This window comes from Amphiura filiformis, chromosome 10 (assembly GCF_039555335.1).
Source record: "Amphiura filiformis chromosome 10, Afil_fr2py, whole genome shotgun sequence".
NCBI classification, from domain to species: Eukaryota; Metazoa; Echinodermata; class Ophiuroidea; order Amphilepidida; family Amphiuridae; genus Amphiura; species Amphiura filiformis.
The window spans coordinates 16,590,509-16,610,445 of record NC_092637.1 but is presented as its reverse complement, the minus strand read 5'-3'; the positions used below and the strand labels follow the sequence as shown (position 1 = coordinate 16,610,445).

General features: G+C 36.7%; 2 protein-coding genes across 2 annotated transcripts in view; one reads left to right on the top strand and one right to left on the bottom strand.

The window, feature by feature from the left end:
- LOC140162568 (uncharacterized) overlaps positions 1 to 15,531 on the bottom strand; it is a 36,443-nt gene extending 20,912 nt beyond the window's left edge. The window contains exons 1-6 of the mRNA XM_072185826.1: positions 15,365 to 15,531; positions 14,074 to 14,207; positions 11,891 to 12,037; positions 7,853 to 7,996; positions 5,880 to 5,983; positions 4,884 to 5,007 (exon numbers count right to left, since the gene is read on the bottom strand). Coding sequence (XP_072041927.1) covers positions 4,884 to 5,007; positions 5,880 to 5,983; positions 7,853 to 7,996; positions 11,891 to 12,037; positions 14,074 to 14,207; positions 15,365 to 15,431 — 720 coding nt within the window. The 5' untranslated portion in view covers positions 15,432 to 15,531. The remainder of the gene's footprint in view (positions 1 to 4,883; positions 5,008 to 5,879; positions 5,984 to 7,852; positions 7,997 to 11,890; positions 12,038 to 14,073; positions 14,208 to 15,364) is intronic.
- Positions 15,532 to 15,830: 299 nt separating this feature from the next.
- On the top strand, positions 15,831 to 18,514 carry LOC140162566 (endoribonuclease YbeY-like). The gene is given in 5 exon segments (XM_072185824.1): positions 15,831 to 16,049; positions 16,051 to 16,212; positions 16,898 to 17,026; positions 17,152 to 17,220; positions 17,572 to 18,514. Coding segments are annotated over 5 exon segments (507 nt in total). The 5' UTR covers positions 15,831 to 16,001; the 3' UTR covers positions 17,671 to 18,514.
- Positions 18,515 to 19,937: the final 1,423 nt, after the last annotated feature.

Here is a 19,937-nt window from a genome sequence, read left to right as displayed (position 1 = left end):
CTAAATGTATTGATATTTATTTATACCAATGACTCTTGTTTACATTTAATTTTATTACTTTGTTGAGCTATTAGTATCACTTGTATATTGATGTTGATGATTGATGAAAATAAAATATGAATGAATGAATGAATGAATGAACAGATAAATAGTAAAAGTAAAATCAATCTGATAAAGACAAGATTGGACATCACACTAAATTACTTGCATTTTGCTGTCGATTTCGGCATGGAATGGCGCTGGCAGTAGACACCGAACATGCACAGAGGATAACATTTTACACTTTTAGAGCGGGCTATTTAGTAGTACATGCTTTGTGCAATAGATATGATATATACACTCTCAGAAAAAATGGTTCTAAGTAGAACCTTTTTTTTCTACCTCTTCCTCGGTAAGTGTAACATCAAATGCATGATGACAGGCACACTTCAAGTTGCGCATGTACAAAGGGTCAGGAACGCAAATTTAAAAACAGCAGTGCAAAATATGTACAGTGCGATGTGCGATAAAAAGCAGCTCTCTGTGGAGGGATATTAGTGCTAAAATGGTTCTTGATGAGCTGTCCTGTATGTGGAACTCTAAATGGCTCTACAAAGAACTGAAAAGGGTTCTGGAAAGGTCAGAAAGAAACATTTTAGACTTGAAAAGGGTTCTGGAAAGGTCAGAAAGAAACATTTTAGACTTGAAAAGGGTTCTGGAAAGGTCAGAAAGAAACATTTTAGACTTGAAAAGGGTTCTGGAAAGGTCAGAAAGAAACATTTTAGACTTGAAAAGGGTTCTGGAAAGGGCAGAAAGAAACATTTTAGACTTGAAAAGGGTTCTGGAAAGGTCAGAAAGAAACATTTTAGACTTGAAAAGGGTTCTGGAAAGGGCAGAAAGAAACATTTTAGACTTGAAAAGGGTTCTGGAAAGGGCAGAAAGAAACATTTTAGACTTGAAAAGGGTTCTGGAAAGGGCAGAAAGAAACATTTTAGACTTGAAAAGGGTTCTGGAAAGGGCAGAAAGAAACATTTTAGACTTGAAAAGGGTTCTGGAAAGGGCAGAAAGAAACATTTTAGACTTGAAAAGGGTTCTGGAAAGGGCAGAAAGAAACATTTTAGACTTGAAAAGGGTTCTGGAAAGGGCAGAAAGAAACATTTTAGACTTGAAAAGGGTTCTGGAAAGGGCAGAAAGAAACATTTTAGACTTGAAAAGGGTTCTGGAAAGGGCAGAAAGAAACATTTTAGACTTGAAAAGGGTTCTGGAAAGGGCAGAAAGAAACATTTTAGACTTGAAAAGGGTTCTGGAAAGGGCAGAAAGAAACATTTTAGACTTGAAAAGGGTTCTGGAAAGGGCAGAAAGAAACATTTTAGACTTGAAAAGGGTTCTGGAAAGGGCAGAAAGAAACATTTTAGACTTGAAAAGGGTTCTGGAAAGGACAGAAAGAACCATTTTGGGGTTCTTTAAATTTTCAAGAACCCTTTTCTCTTGAGGGTTCTACGTACAGGACAGCCAATAACCCTTTGGTCTGTATTTGAAGAGCTTTGTTGCAAAACCCATTACATCCACTTTTTGACTTTTAGAGAAAAACAACTTTTTTTTATTTGTGCAAGTATTAGTATTACTTGTTCGATTTGATTCAATTTGGGTTTGGATAAAGAGTTGATGAATAGAAACTAAAAGAATTGGTTTGGTACAATTTTCAAGCCTTCACTATCTGTTTTGAGGGCACTGAGTGAAATCGGAGGGATTCCCTTCAGAGCTGAGGTAATTTTCAGAGAGAGCGTGAGCTCCCGCGGAAAAATACTGAGGCCCAACACAAAAATGCCAACGATTTCACGTAATGACCATCAAACAGATAGTGCAAAGTTATTATTGTCATTCATTACTGCAATTTTACAAATTTGTTTCATGAAAATAACATGTTTTTTATGTTTCAAAGACTATTGAAAATGTATTTTCTGTTCACTGTTTCAATGTGCATTTAATACGCGATGCACGCATATACGGGCTAATTCAAAGTGGTTACGCGCACTTATTTGCACGTTAAGAAATGACACACAAATCACAGGACAGCCAATAACCCTTTGGTCTGTATTTGAAGAGCTTTGTTGCAAAACCCATTACATCCACTTTTTGACTTTTAGAGAAAAACAACTTTTTTTTAATTGTGCAAGTATTACTTGTTCGATTTGATTCAATTTGGGTTTGGATAAAGAGTTGATGAATAGAAACTAAAAGAATTGGTTTGGTACAATTTTCAAGCCTTCCTATTTATTTTATTACTAGCGGGATACCCGCGCTTCGCGCGGGTCCCCGCTAGATGAGTAAATGGGAGCGATCACTAAAACAGGAGTAATTACTGAAAAGGTAGAATCATTGAAAGATAAATTTTATTTTTCTAAATCTGTCCCTTCTTGCATTTCCATTTTCTTTTCAGTTTCTTCTGCACGGGCCTAGTTTGTTTCCATTAAAACAAAATGCTATTTAGCTTGTGATTTTCCGTTTCCATGTTCTTTATCTATCTAGGCCTAACCCCATTCCCATTATTTTCTAAATCTATCCTTTCTTATACGTTTCCCTTTATAGCTTCATTTTTATTAGCTGCTTAGCTTGTGATTTCCCGTTTCCTTCAGTTGTTATTTATTTTTTTATTTTTCCTGATTACTTTCTTTCTTTCCCTCTTTAGTTTGCTCCGCTTCATTTAGTTACTGTAACCATAACCCGTATAATAGGCCTACCCGTACCTTTTTTGTCTTCTTCTTTTTTTGCTTTTTAAAAAATTCATTTAGCTCCTTTCTTTCTCCTAGATTTCTTTTATGTTGCCCATTTTGTGGATGTAAGGGCTTTTGCAATAAAATAAATTTACCCCTTTTCTAGAAACCACCTTTGCAATCAAATTTGAGCCCATTTGTTTGCAATACTTTATGTAACTTGACTAATGCATTTAAAATCAAAAAGAAAAATTGAAATATCTCATTTACTTTTTTTTAATTATGAATTTTTGATTAAATCTGTCAAAATGCCATTTTTGAGCATTTCCAAAGCTACAACCTTTATTACAATGATTTTTTTCAAACATAATGACCCCAAAACAGTTCCTTTTGGTTGTAATAGTTAAAGAACATTCAAGGCTACTATATACAAAAATTTATTTTCCTAAATTTCTATATTGATTTTACGTTCAAATTTCCGTAAATTCCCTAAGATTTTCCAAACGGGAAATATACGATATCTCCGGAAGGGAAGGTCAAACAACCACCAAAATGTGTATTTTTACCCACACTATAGTATCATACCAATAACTCAATTTTAGCCATTATTATGTTTTGATGGATCCAAGTTGTGATAACATTGGATCCAAAATATAATAATGATAAAATTGATGTTTTTACGCTAATATTTATTGGTTTAAGCTATGAGTTGTAAAATATTGGACTCGACTCACGCCTCGTCCAATATTTTAAAACTCATGGCTCGACCAATAAATATGGGCTCAACCGATCCAATTTTATATCAAAAGTGGATGTAAGGGCTTTTGCAACAGAGCTCTTCATTTATTGTTGACAATTTGGTGGTGCAGTCTAACAAAACATAGTTTAGAGAAATTCTCTGAGTGGGCCTTTAATGTACATCACCTTTGCAAAAACAAGCATGAATTAAGAATAGGCCTACTGGGCTTACTTTTGCCACAGAAAACTTCTGATTATCATATTTTGTGTAGCTATATTTACTTAGATTATCGTATTATGTGTAATCATTTTATGCACAGCGAATCAACTTGAACAATTGACCAATAAATCAGAGTGAAAATATATTAACAATGCCTAACTCAATTTTTATTTTTGTCCACTCTTAAAATTCATGATTTTTATGTTGGACATGGTCATGCATCTTGAATGATGTTACGTTTTTCAAAATTGACTCAAATTAATTGATGATATCTCTGCCAAGCAAGAAGGCATTGCTATGCTTTTAGTTTAATCACAAACAGGCATGTAGCACACCTCTTATGCAACATGAAATATTTTTTGTCCTGTCCATGTTCTATAATGCTTGAATATTGCCATTCAGACAATGATTTTTATATTTTTGCCGTCCAGATTTTACTTTTAAAGTTTCAAGTTTGTTGCACTCTTAGCACCCCCTAGATACCCCACTGGTTTTACGCTTCAGTTTCAGGAGATGTCCCTGTGGTCATTAAAATCACACCAACATTGTGCTAATCCTGTTGAAATGCATATACCCCCTACATAAGACATGACCTTAAAGCCATATTATAACATTTCTGTAAAAATATTTTACATAAAATGTTAGCTTTTACTGTCAGATATGTCCCCTTTTAATTTTGAGCCGAACAAGTGATGTAAAGCATAGAAAATGTACGTGTACGTACTGTGCATATGTGTTCGACTAATATTTCCATCATAATAATAAAACGCCGGTTCCATCATTTTATTCAAAATCTCGGATTTTGACAAAACTACATCACCTAAAGTCTTGATTTTAGCAGAGTATCTTTATTGACTAAAGTACATTACAATCGTGTAAAAATCAGAATTAAAAAATATTTTGAGGGCGTTCTCCTCAGCAAATGTTATAATATGGCTTTAATCTCCCACAGAGGGAGTGGGAGTGTGAATTTCAAATGGGATTACCTGGATGGGCAACTCCATTTGAAATGCACCCCCCTGTGTGGGAGATTAAGGTCAAGTCTTCCATAAGGGGTGTGTGGATTTAAAAATGTAACAGCCAGGGGTAGTGCTAGAACAAAACACTCCAGAGTCTGCAGGGACCCCCAAACATGCAGAAAACTAAACAGTAGGGGGTCCATATTAAAGTTTGGTGAGTCCGGGACCCCAAACATAAGCCTAGCGGTACCCATGGTAACAGCCCATACTTACCTTTTTATTCTCCATTGATAGCCAATAACTTGCTAATATTTGAAATGCTTCCGCATTGCTAGGATTGTGTTCTATTGCCTTGTCCAGGCATTCTTTACACCTGGTTTCTGCTTCTTCTTCAAAACTAGAGGAAAACAAATAAAAAAATTATATCACTTTAAAGTCAGCAATTGCAATCAACTATTGCATCAAAGTTCATCTTTCAGTATTAGGCAAAAATACAGGGGGAGTATGGTGGCCGAGCTGAATGGGCTCCAACTCATAATTGGTTGCAGGTTTGAGCCCTGGCTACGCCATCATGTTGTGCCTGGGGCCGTGAGTAAGTAGGCACCTATAACTTGATTACTCCTTTCCACCCAGGTGTACAAAACAAAACAAACAAAAACTCAATGCATCAAAGCAGTATGCCCTTTTTTGCACAACTTTCTGCGATCTTGCTGAGAAAGTTTCTAGATCTAGCCACAAAAGATTGTTTCTTCCCTACCATATGGAATGCTCTTCTTGAAGGTGTTGTTTCCAACAAGAATACGCAAAGATTCAAGTGGGAGGTAAACCGCTATCTTGGTGACAACCCACCAACATTTATTGATAACTGCAGGGATGTAAGTAGCTGTTGAAAAAAAACACCTGAAACGGTGCGAGCGAAGCGAGTAAGCCGAACATTTGATCAGAGCACTATCTTTTTAGCAAACGCTAGGGATGGTATCACATCACCCCCTTTTTTTTGTTGCTCTCTTTTTATGATAAAATATCATACTCCACATTCAGAAATGTAAAACAATGTTTAATCAAAATTAATAAATTTTTTCCGGGGATCCGGATTCCGGAAAAAGCGGAAATCCGTAAAAAAAACCAGAAAACTTGCATCCCTGTAACTGCTGCCTTGATAAGCCTTGACATTAAAAAACATCTTTTATTGCCTTACGAACTGATAATCACCATACCAAATGAGATCATTTATGAATCAGAAAAAAATACATAGATAGTCACACTTACCAAGCATCAGTCAGGTATATTTCTGCCATTGAGCAATAGGCACTTGAAATATCAGACTCTGATACGGCCACTTCAGACTCTGCTGCTGCACAAGCACCTTCACTCTGCGAATAACAAGCAAATTTCATAAAGTTTTCAAATGATGGGATATCAAGTTCAGTAGTGAAATCAGTTGTTTTTTCTGGTTGCCCTGCAAGTGTGCTGACAAAGCGGCCTTGTACATTTGTGTGACACACAAAAAGAATGGCATGGGTTCTACAAAATTGAGTTAGCTTGAAATTCCCCTGGACAAGGAACTCACTGCTAATTTGTCTCGTTGTAACCCATACGAAACTCGGGGAGCTAATGCTGGTTGTGAAGGTTATTTGTGGAATGTCTAGCGTGTGCGCTCTTGAAGCAGCAAAGTCTCTGAATTGTTGTTAAATGGTTTATGGAATGATGAGGGGCCATAGTGGTCAGCGGCAACCTGTAAAGTGTGCTGAGGCTTGTGGATCAACATCTACACGCTGTGCCTGTGCTTAGCACACTATAAATCACTGCGCTTGATATAAGGGATTCATTTCCACCCCATGTGTATGATTTTTCTTACAAGGGGGGAAACTCCCAAAACTTCTGTTTTGATATATTACTAGCCCTGACTCAAGAACCACAAGACCTAAGAAAATTTCAATATGTTTTGTATTTTTAATATGAAAATTGATACTTTGTATTCATGTCATACTCTATTAATGATTTCAAAATGCATTCCAAAATATTTGGTACCCGGGCAGGGTATTTCCTGCCCGGTATGTAATCTCGGCGGGTACCTGCTAGCCCGCCGAAAATGCCAGTTTAAGGGGTACTACACCTCGATAAATTTGTGTCTGTTTTTGCATTTTCTCAAAACTAATAACACAGTGGTAACAAAAGTTATGTATATTATTGGGGCAAGGAATCAATTACTACACTGGAATTTCAGTGACCCAAGACAAGCGGTTTGTTATTTATGCTAAGAAATAAGGTACCGCTAGTATGTACCTCATTTCCTATCATATAATCTGAATGGCTTGTCTTGAGTCACTGAAATTTCAGTGTAGTAATTGGATTCCTTGCCCCAATAATATACATACCTTTTGATACCAGTGTGTTATTATTTTTTGAGAAAAATGCAAAAATAGTCACAAATTTACCACAGGGGTGTAGTACCACCTTAATATAAATGCAATTATTCATTATTGGCTGCCTTGACTCACTCCCTAATATCAATGTATTAATATCAAAGAAGTACACTGCAGTTTTCTAGTTTATGGCTAAAACTGGAAAAATATGGCTCCAGCCATCCGACACACCTTATCTTATGTGGTCCATACATGATCAATTTGATTGACCAATATTGGGGACCCTAGATGCAGGATTGGATACAAAATAATATTTCACTTCAATATTATTGAAGAGATTTAATCTAGTTTGATTTTATTGATGGTTGGACAATAAAATCACTATTGATGTTCGTGTGCACAGTGCACAATGGCAGATTTTGCATCCACTCTTGTATCTAGGGTCTTTGTATAGGCCGCATTCATCCAATAATTCTACTGAATTCAGATAGTTCACCATCCCTGTGTTGAACATCTATGCCCTAACTTACTTCTGTAATTCCTCATTCAGTAAGGGCTCATATTGAACTTCCCTTACACAGGAAGGTGTGCGCCATCCTGTAGCTTTCCTGTGCTAGCCTTCTTTTGTTAAAATCCTGGGCAGGGTGTATCACTGATGCATATAATCCATCCGTTTTATGACCGAGCTTTCCTGAGGCGCGCGCTTAGCGAGGGGAATCCTGCCTTCTTTCTGTGTGAAAACGTGGTAGGGTATTTCTGCAGTTTTTTAGTTATATGGCTCAAACTGGAAAAGTATCCCTCACACATTAATCCAATAATTCTACTGAATTCAGACAGTTCACCATCCCTGTGTTGAAAATCTATGCCCTAACTTACCTGTGACTTGTGTAATTCCTTAGTCATGATTTCCACACCTTTCTGGAAGCATTCAATGGCTTTCTTACCCTCCATCAATTGGCCTAGATACATATATTTGGAGAAGCCCTCATCGGGGCACACTGTTACTGCACGGCCAAAGCAGTACAAAAGAAGTCAAGGCAAATACAATAAGCAAGCAGACTTAAATGGGCTAGCTATTCCAGTTATTGTCCATACACCCCCCAATGGAAGACATGACCTTAATTTCCTACACAGGGAGTGTGAATTTCAAACGGAATCCCCCATTCAGGTAACCCCCATTGTTATTGCACTGCCAAAGCAGTACAAAGGAAGTTAAGTCAAGGCAAATACAAAATGGGCTATTCCAATTATTGTCCACACACCCCCTATGGAAGACATTACCTTAATCTTCCACAGAGGGAGTGTGAATTTCAAATGGAGCCACCCATTCAGTGTCGTCTGCTCCAAAATGGGTTATTCCAGTTGAAATCAATACACCCTCTATGGAAGACATGACCTTAATCTTCCACCGAGGGTGTGTGAATTTCAAATGGAGTCACCCATTCAGTGTCATCTGCTCCAAAATGGGTTATTCCAGTTGAAATCCATACACCCTCTATGGACAACATGACCTTAATCTTCCACAGAGGGGGTGCGAATTTCAAATGGAGCCACCCATTAAGTGTCTTTCTGCTCCAAAATGGGTTATTCCAGTTGAAATCCATACACACCCTCTGAATGACTTCAGGGAACAGTGTTTGTATTGTGGAAGTTCAAACTGCACAGAAGAAAATACCACTTACAAGTCTAGAAGGATTCTTTGTACCAACAAACTATTAGATTTTTAAAGGGGAATGGTGAGATTTGATTTCACAAAACTGTGCCCATATCGGTGTTTTCATTTGCAAAACCATACCACAAACAGCCAAAGTCTCAGCATCACCCGATAATGAGGGCCGATCGTTCCATGAAGTGCGACAGACGAAACTGCTAGTACGCACACAATACCGCATATTTTTATAGGCCTTTCACGTAAACACAAAGACATGCAATGCTCTATTATGTATATGCGAAGGCATGCAACACTGCTGTGATTGTTAAAAAAACTCGTATGATCAGCCCTCATGAATATGCGAGGATTCACAGCATACAAAGCACGGGGACTGACTGTTAGTGAACAGTCTGTATTAGTCTATGGATCTAACAGTTTGGAATGATGGCTGATGAGCTCTGATGATGAGCTCTAGGCATGTTTTATGGTTCAATCACCAATGACATCACAACATAGAGGTGCTGTCAGGGTCTTAGCTAGAAATTTGAGGGTTGTCCGTCATTTGAATGAAATTGCCTGTCCTAATTTGACCTTTAAAACATTAACCAGACTTCTATATAGCCCATTGGGGGTTCAAAGATTTCAAATAATGTGCTGCTATGGCCTTGTTTTGCAAATCTGGCTGTCTAAGACACTGGGTGCTGTGTTATTCATTATTTCCTAATTAGGGGGGAGGAGGGGTTACCCCAAGGGGGGTACTTTTCGTGATGTGTTTATGGCATATATGGTGAATCCAACGAAAAGTGTACACGGCATGTTCAGGGCCATAACTTAAAAGTATTAATCAATTGGCATTCGTTTTTGTATTGTGTTTATTCGCTTTGATCATACGCTGGCGCCATATATAATAAGACCCCTTCTGTGAAAAACTTAGACACAGAGACCCCAAAACATGCTATTTTTACCCATTTTTTCAAAATATTTCTTAAAGTATTTTTAAAAACATATAAATCAGTTATGAAAAGAAGTCATTGGATTGAATCTAAATTGATTTCCTGAAAGGTGTGTATTCAAAGATTGCCTGTTCAATTTTTCACATATTTGTACATAATTATGAATTTTTTGTGATAATTTTTTGAGTGGTATTTTTTTACATTACCTACAAATACAATTTTTCATAGCACTAGATATATCTTAAAAAATGGAAATCACTAATAAATGCGTAATTGATACAAGCTTTGATATGTCCAATACTGAAATGCATTGCATTCGGACATCTTTATTATTGTGTTTAGCTGCCAGAAATTCTAAATGGCACAAAGTTATGTTTGGTAAAAAATATGCATTACCTCCGAATACATGTTAAAAGCTGTGCCATTTCCACAAAGTGAGAGAATAGTAAACAATAGTTAAGCAATAGGTGCAGGGTAATACACTCTATATTTCTACCAAGTTTCAATAGCCTGCGTTTAAATATTTCTGAGATGTCAACAATAAAAGCAAGTATTCAGAGGTAAATTTCGGTAACCGAATGTTACCTACGAATACAATTTGACATCATGACAGTATTGTGAAACACCGCCATTCATGCCAATGCCCATATTGGTACATAACAAAGGCCTGTATGTTTGCTATCAAATCATATGTCAATGAAAGTTGCGAATTCAAATACATGCCCACCATGCAAAACTGAATACGGCGTAATTGGTGAAAAATATGTACTGAAATAGGTGACGGTCTGCTCATTTGAGCGAAAAATCAGATTCAAAGAAGATTAGAAGGGATAAATACTTGGATTTGTCAACTGTCATGTGTGCTTCATTTTAAATGTTTACCGACCTTCTGGTTTCTGAGTAATTTGTGTCCAAATTGATTTATTCGAAGGTAACTTTTGACGTTTTCGCTAAGGTTACCTACGAATACCATGGAAAAAACGACTGTTCTCATTGTCTCATGATCTAGACAACACATTGAAGGACCCTGGTATAAAGCTAATTGTAGTTGCCCTCAAACGAAAGGCCACAAGACGTAACTGACTCCAAGATGGACTTCACAAGTCTGCAATAACGGTTTTAAGCGATTTGTGTGCAATTACACAAATTAAAGTCACTTTAGTGCCTTTGTTTCTTACTTCAATCCTCTTTCAACCGCTGTGAACCGACATTATTAATACATGATAGGGTCTAAAGTATCAATAAACGCATATAAAGAAAATAATACATTCAAAGTGCTTTATAAAATGAAGTTTTGATTGCGATATCCACCAAAAGTCTAATTCTTACCTACAAATACTGAAATGTTATACGAATACAGCATAATACATGACATGTGTAATGAAGTGTCTCTACCAATGGAAATTAATTGTCAAAAACTTTAAGCGGTACCCCAGGACACTATTATTACCCATATACGGATTCATTCAACAATTATTTATTATGTAAAATTGCTGATTAACTACTTGTATATCAAAATGAAGTGGTCAAAATCTTGCTAAAAGCATCAAAATTTTTTGATCTAAGGTAATAGCATTTATTCATTTGGACGTACCATCTGAAAGAAATCTAAAACTACCATTTTATTAATTCATTACCATAATAGCAAAATTTAAACCTCTAAACTCAATATAGATATTGTTAAATCGCTCATGTTACCTACGAATACCCGGGTTTCTTCACCTTTTCATTGTATAAAGCGTTAGGTGTATGCGTATAATTCCTAATTTTCTTGAAAACATATATCCTACTCGTTCTAATACAATGTGTAAATTGATTCATACTCATTTGATAAATAAAATACAGAAACTGACCTAAACTTCATTTTCAAAAATAAACTAGCATAAATTGACTAAGATCATATTGATCGCGTTATAAAAATAAAAACAAATATTTTCTGGTTGAGCTAGCATTTTCCTGACACCCTGTGGTCTACATTAAAAAAAAAAAGCGTTAATGGGAATATTCCATTTGTTTTAGGTTGATTAGTATTGCGATAGTGAAAGCATCCTAGTGGTATTCAGTAGGTAACATTGGGTTTTGATATCACATTTACTATCACACGTCCTGGATTTATTTTTCAAGATTAGTAATGGCACTTTTGGTTCCTATAAGGCCAATATGTCATCAATCAATGGACAAAAGGAAAAAATTGTGGAGACATTTTTATTTCGGACTTTTATTTTTGGCCCGTGGACACTTTTGGTTGGATTCGACCATATATATAATCAATTTCATTATTCTCACATCAAATTATCAGTTAAAGGATATTTTCATAGCTCCTTCCCCATCCCCTTGTTCTGCTAGAAGGTTGCCTAATGTCTCCAGCACAGAAACGTTGTCTGGATCCAGCTCTAGCGCCCTCTTGCAAAATTTATGTGCTAGTTCGTAGTCAAAACTGTCCATGCATTCTTCCACCTGCGAGTAAAACAAGAGTGGATATATTAATTATGGAAGCAACAAATCAATTATTATTATTATCTGGTGACAGTTTGATAAGTCCTATGTATCAGCCCCAAGTCCACAGTGTGGTATTTGATTCTCTAGCTATGGGGACACAGTATGTGGAAATGTCGTCAACACAGCTAAAGATTTACTCATTCGAATACACACCCCATTTGCAATTTAGGTATAGTCATGCTACAATTGGAGACTGGATTAAGAAGAATATTTTCCATCTGAGGATCACCTCCCCACAGCCTGTGATTGGTTAGTAGCGTAAAAGAAAGGTTGATTCATCTGGTGCCTTCATCGGAGAAAAATGGTGAAAAATGATGGTACCTTTAAATTACAAGACAAAAAGCTTTTCTAGGCATTGTTGACATGGTGCCTTGAGGAAAGAAAGACTCCAATGACTTTTGAGATAGTTTGTATGTTTGAAGGTACAAATTAACCATAGGGCACACGGTTTCACTGTTGCATTCCAATCATCAGTTCATCACAACAAATCGTAAACAAATCATTTCTGATTTTGGTTGACAGGTGGAGTCAGACAAAAACTAGAATTTTTAATTTAAGGGGGTAATACACCCCTGGCCAATTTTGTTCCTATTTTTGCATTTTTCTCAAAATTTATAGCGCATAGGTGACAAATAAGATATGTATATTATAGGGGCAAGCAGTGCTGTACGGTGCGACTAAATTGGTCGCATTGGCGACTAACATTTTGCCCATGCGACCAAAAGTCAAATTCTTAGCGCCAATGGCGACTAAACATTTCACATGTTAGTCGCCAGGGCTAATCAATATTTACCTCACAGACTAAACAAAAAATATACAGTGATGATGAGTGATCCATAAAGTATCCATTTAATGCTCATTTTGTACACAAAAATCCACTGGCATTCGGGTGAATTGGCAAATAATTTTAAGTAAACACGAGTGTTCAACACTTCCGGTAGGGATAATCATTAATATTCATCATTCCGGGATTCCCCGTGACCCGCGAGCATGTACTGTTCAGCACGTACACAGCACAACGGCGCTGTGCCTCACTACTGTACCACTGTGACCTGTGCATGTCGTGCTGTGTCACTCACATGCACAATAAATATTCAACGCACGTGGCTATACAGGCTAACATCGTGAAGTGTACATGTGCTACACAGTGAGAAAATGCAGAGTGTACGGTCGAGTGTTTTGCATGTGAATACATCGAGGGTGTGCTGGTGTATTTATGTTGTGTGATGGGCTGAAAGTTTATCAGGAGTAGGAGTTTAATAATGGCAACGAAGAGGACATTGTTGGATTTTTGGAGGCAAATCGGGAAATACTGTTGCTCCGGAAGTTCGTGTTGAAACTGATGATGGAAGCAGTGGGGGAAATACAGATTCTTCTACCCAACCCGCTCAACCTAAACGACGTAAATTCCATCCAACATGGGCCGATGACTTTGATTGTTTGGAGTATGATGAAGCCAAGGACACGATGGGTTGTGAATCAAAATGAAATCACGGAGGAGAAGATTGATTATGAGCTCAATGGCGACCGACTGTTGAAGCTTTTAATCGCCAGCAAATGCAAAATGTGTACATACCGTACCATCCAATAGTATGAATGTATGCCTATGAATATATATGCATTCTTACTTTTTTTACTTGTGGTGAGCAAAATTGATGGGCGCCTAAATTTATAAAGTTAGGCGCCATTGGCTCCTCAATCAGTTTTTGCACCGTACAGCACTGGGGCAAGGACTACAACTACTGCACTGAAAATTCAGCAACTCAAGGCAAGTAGTTATTGATTTATTGATCAAATATTGGTTTTCCCTCATTTTTGACTGTAATTCCACAACTGTTGTCTGTGCTGAAATAAAATTTCCAGTGCAGTAGTTGTAGTCCTTGCCCATATACATATCTTACTTGTCACCAATGCGCTATAATTTTTGAGAAAAATGCAAAAATAGGCACAAAATTGGCCAGGGGTGTAGTACCCCTTAATTGTAGTACACTTACTTTGTCCAAGAGCTGATCAATGGTGTATGTAGCAGCAGTTTTCCTCTTGGCTTTCCTATTCTGTATTCTTTCTTCCCTTGTCATTGTTGATTTGGGTCTAGGGATTGCTCTTCTGTTAGCTGCAGTTTCTCCCTCTATAGGCAATTGAAGAAAAAAGACATATTTGCCAATAATTTAAATATCAATTTGTTTTTTAAAGCATTTGAGCTACTTAGAGCTAGCTTACTTGACTCTTGAGAAGTCAAGAACTTGCTCGCCAATAGCTTCACATTCAGGGGCTAGAGACAGAGAAATCTAGCAGAAATTGATGAAACATCATAGCAATGTAAGTTCGGAAGTAAAACACAGCCAATTCACAATGGGTGATTGCATGAAAAATAATTGCACTTCAATTTAGGGGGCTAGCTGTCATTTTTTTCGGAATGGGGGGACTCATGGATATACTGGGGATCAAAGAATTTTCATGCCAAAATAGGAGGGGGTCGTAATTTGTTTACACTTAAAAATAAAATTGTGTGTGCCATCACCCCTAAAGTTCCAACAATCAATGGAATGAACATACTGGAAGGGGGGTGGAGTGTCATAAAATGTTTCAGCTGGAGATATTAAATTTCATGATTTCCACCCCCCCCCCCTCTTCTTCCAAAGAAAATTACATCCCCCTTTAATAATTTTAAACTGTAAAGTTTAACTGTTCAAAATGGGGGGGGGGGAGGCTTTTAATTCTATAATTGTTGCAAAACAAAACAGGCTTTGATAAGAGCGTACTTCATGTGATATTGACCAACATGTTGTTGGTCTTGACATTGTGCAACTCACAGTCACACAACGACAGCGTGTACATTTTGTATTGTATCAGTCATTCAGTGTCAGTGTGTTGCTGAATGCTGTTGGACTCGTGCATATAAAATTAAAAAACATTCTTCAGTCTTCAGTGGGTGGCTTCCTATAACAGCTCGTTGAGCTAAACTGGAAGTGGGTCGTTTGGACCTCACAGTCGGTGCGGTGCTAAAAACATAAATTTGGTGCTCGCCTCAGCTCAGGAAGGTCGAAGGTGCGAGTAAAACGGACTACCCTTTAAAAAAAAGGTGCTTTGTTATTCGCAAAGTATGCTCTCGTCAAAGGTTTACAGCAAAGTATTATAATCTAGATTCTGATTTGACAGCATGACTGAGCATGCAATATTTCATGATTTTGTTATTTTTGAACTTCAACTTTTTTAGTTACCCCCGGTACATAAAGTAGACTAGTACTTAGTAGTAAAGCTTAACATGGAAGCGTCCATGCTTACCTTTGTTTCCTCCTTTTGCATGTCCACGTTTAGGCTTCCTCTTTCCTTTTCCTTTTGTTCTACCCATGGCTCTTACAAAATGTTAACTAAAATGAAAATAGTGACCGCTATGATGAAGCAGAGTATTTTTAAGCTTACTGAATCTGGCCACATGTGTTGCAATACCTATTGACCTTTTACCCGGAAGTCAACAACCCTTTTAACGTTGTTGGGCAAGTTCAATTTAAAAATAGGTAATTCTTACTTAAATTCAAAATTCACTTTTAATGTTTTACATTATATTGTCCTCAAATGCACATTTTTTGAAGAATCTATAGTTTGAATTGAATAAAAAAAAATTATTCAAGTGCACAAGTTTTTATTCTTTACCCATATCCTAAAAATAATTTAAATTTATTCACCTATTTTTATAATGAACGAGTCGTAGGTCAATTAAACAGCTGTGTGAGGTCATGTAAATAATTGTACGCGTCGGATCCTGATGTTTACGTTCATTTCATTCATTCATTTGTAAACAATGTAGGAGTGGTCAATGCCCTTATTGTGTGTAGATTTAGCTGATGAAATAGGTCTTTTTGCAAAATATTAAAAACACTTTATTCACTTGGAAGCGCGTACCACAAACAGACGAATAAAGATGACTCTGCTACTCAGGAATCTCCAAAAATCCGTGGATTTCAACTTCCAAAAAAATGCGGACAGACATCATGACACTTCGCCGTATTTTGAGAATAGAACGTTATGATGTGGCAGTTATTTGTATGGATGATAATCAAGTAAAGGAGTTGAATAGATTATATCGTGGGCATGACACTTCAACAGATGTTCTCTCATTTCCTGCGCATGAGGTATGATATTAAACAGTAACTATAATTAAAACTTTTTTTATATTTTTTTTTATGTACTGATGCCCGGGTACTGATGTACTTTCATAAATCACCAATAAAAAAGTTTCCAGCTACATGTACCTACAAAATATGACAAAATAGAAATGAAAAAATAAAATGATAATAATTATAAGAATCAAAACAAATCACAGTAATGCAAAAATTAATGTTGACATATATGTGACCCGTTCTGACAAAACCAGGAACAAGTTGCTTTTTATTTTGACATTTCATGATTTCAATAAAAATGTATGCACAGGACAATAAGCTTTAAAATGGTATACCAAAATTATATACATAGCATCAATACTTTTCAAGATATGGATAATTTTGTAAATGATACCTTGATATCATTTTCATATCCCTGTTCTGAGTAATGGGCTAATTAGTTTCCTGCTTTACACAGGATTGAATAGGGATTATCATAGTTCAACTGTCAATTATCAATTAAATAAACCTCTTTTTAATAAGTACTTTCAAGGATTTGAAAGTCCATTTAGTCCCACAGTAAAATACATGAAATTATTAAAGATTTTTTTTTATGGGAATGTCATTTTAAAGGCCTATAAACTCAAAAACATGCATGGCTACTTGTTCTGGGTTTTGTTGAAGCTGGTCACATGTACTCTCCTTTTTTCATTTTCAGAATTTGGCACCCGGCAGATTACCAGACCCTTGGAGTGATATGGCTGACTTAGGAGATGTGTTCCTTGGTATGTCATACATTCAGAGAAAATGTGAAGAACAGAAAGGTGATATGGATGTATTAATACCGGTAAGTTTATTATAAGCCAAGGACTTCATGTTTGATATTAGTCACAGTATAAGCTAAAATATAAAGTTATTTTCAGAACTTATTAACAAAAGCTAACAAATTTGTTTTTTCAACCATTTTTTCAGGTCACAGTAATCCATGGATTTTGTCATCTTATTGGCTACAAACATGAAACAGATGCCCAGTGGAAGCAGGTGAGGAAACGTCTCCTGTGTGTATGATGGTTTTGTTACAGGTCTGGTCAAGCAAAGGGGTTGGTGCAGGGCAGGGTGTTAGTTAGCTAGCCATCCATTCACCTGTCATTTTGGACAGTCAGTTTGCTAATGGGACTAAATTAATGCGTGTGACATAAGATGAATTCTAAAAATCTCATTTGGGGATGGGAGAGTAAAAGGTTCATTATGGGCTCCTGCTCCCCATTGGTTACACCACTGCTTTCCACTCCCCTGAGTTAGCACTCCTTTCCAACTTAATAATTGCAGAAGACAATATTGGGGGTAGTCACCATCTTCAACACAATTTCTTCTTTTTCTTTTACTTTGTAGATGTACAAGAGAGAACTACAGATCATCAAAGAGTTCAACAAAGTTACAGGCGAAGAACTAGTGAAAGGACCATTGACCAGTAAACCACCGGACCACTAAAATACTGATAATATTTTCTAGGTATAGATAAAATTACATGCAGGGGCGTAGCAAGAGCCTTGGAGGCCTGTGGACAAGGAACAGTGCAGGGACCCTCCTCAGGGTCTTAAGCAGGATTTGAAGGTTTGGGTGTGTAAATTAAAAAAACTGGGTGTGTAAATTTAAGATTTGTGTACAAAGTATAGGCCATGTGGGCAAAAATCCCGGGCAAAAACTGGATGTGTATTTACAAATTTGGGTGCAGTGTAAAACACTCCCTACATGGCTTGCTGCCTAAGCCCTTGCATCTCCTCTTTTCCCCCTTATTTCATTTTCACTTTTGCTTGGGCCCCTGAACCCTCAGGCCCTTAATGCTCTGCGTGCTAGCCATGAGCTTCAACGGAAAAAGTTGAAGTTTTGAAATATTTTCTCAAAATATCAGAGCTATCTTAAGAACTACTGAACCAATACTAGGCTTGTTTGTACTCATTTTAATGAATTTTTCATGCTGATTCCAAATATGGTCATGAAAATTTACATTTCTGAAATTTTGTAATTAAAAAAAAAATTTAAAACATGTCGTCTGCAGTCGACACCCGCATGAAGAGAGTTAACTTTGTCCACCCTGTCCACCTACTTGCTACGCTCATGATTAAAATAAAAAGTAATCACATACAACTTTTCATCATAAGGCCCTCAAGGCACTTATTGTGTATTTCTCATAAAGCCATAAATGCACAATTTCAATTTTGTTATTCTTTCTTTAAATAGGCAAAAACACTGAAATAACATTTAGCAATAACTGTGAAAGAAACCCCAATGGCTATTTTGAAAGTTTAACATGGAGTTTTATGGAGACCTTAATGTGTAACAGTGTTGACCTGACCAACACAATGAATTTGGCTGAGTCCACTTTGGTGTAAGTATGGACATGTGTAAATATTATAAATATAGCAAAAAAATGAGGTATTGAAAAAAATCAACCAATTTAATATGAGATCATACATTATGGGTTTGATAATGTATCAGTGTATGAAAAGCTATGGTTGAGATGCAGAAATTTGAGTGATTTATGCAATGTGTGTTGTCCAGAGTTTAAATACCAAGTTTGAAGGGACCAAAAGCAACACAATGTCATCATTCCAAGTTTGAACATTTCACTTTATACCTAAACAAAGGACCAATTCTCTTCATCATATCATGGTCCCGGAGGTGGCACTCACTAAAAATGGGTGACAGGGACGTGTGGCCACATTGACCCCCATTTTTCAACTCCTTCTCACCCAATGATCCCATTTTTTGTTATACTTCTTCTTCTTCTTACTCAATGACCCCTTTTTTATTTTCCTGTCACCAAAAGACCCTATTTTTACAAGAATTTTGGACAAATTTCTATAAATCGAATTACCCCGTTTTTTCATTATTTTTTTTCCTATTTTTTTAACTTTTTTAAAATTTTGATGACTTTTTGCAAATTTTGTACTAACTTTTATATTTTGACCAAAACTTTTTCCCAGTCTCACTGAAAAACCCCCCATTTTTTGGTAAGATTTTCCCAGTCTCACGAAAAGACCACTTTTGGGGCCTTCTCACTGAAAGACCCCCTCTCTTTGGTGTCTAGGCTCTCACCGAAAGCCCCCTAGTTTTAAACTGCTGTCCTCACATCCCTGTCACTTCCAAAGTCGAGTGCCCCCGGATAATGGTAAAGGTAAAGCATGCATAATATTTCATATGATTAGTTCTGTTTCATTTTGTAACCTCCCAGCTCCATCACAAACATCAATGTTGCAGTGGCTGCACCAGGAATTTTTTTTGGAGGCATTGGGGTGCAAAGTGAATTTCAGGGGGGGGGGCAAAATTGACAAGTGTTGCGCAAAATTGCCCCCAAAAGTGGAAATTTACATAATATTTGGTGTTTTGCTTTAAAGTGGGGGGGGAGGGCAAGAAAAAATTGGGGGAGGGGTGTAAATGTCCCCCCAGCACCACCACTGCAATGTTGTTGGCCTGTTAAGTATTATCAATATTGTGGTAAGATGAAGCTGAAGCGTTGTAGATTTTTTGAATAATTTATTGTATTGCACAACAACAATGCATCTCTTTTCTTTAACACACTTTCTTTTTGTGACATTTTCTAATAATAATAATATAATACTTATTATTGCTTAATATTTAAACAATGGATTGAAATATTTATAATTCAGTATTTTCAACGAAAATGTATTCAGTTCTCAAAGTATGTTGAAGCTATAAATAATCATGCAACTTGTATAATTAAAGCCATAATGTAC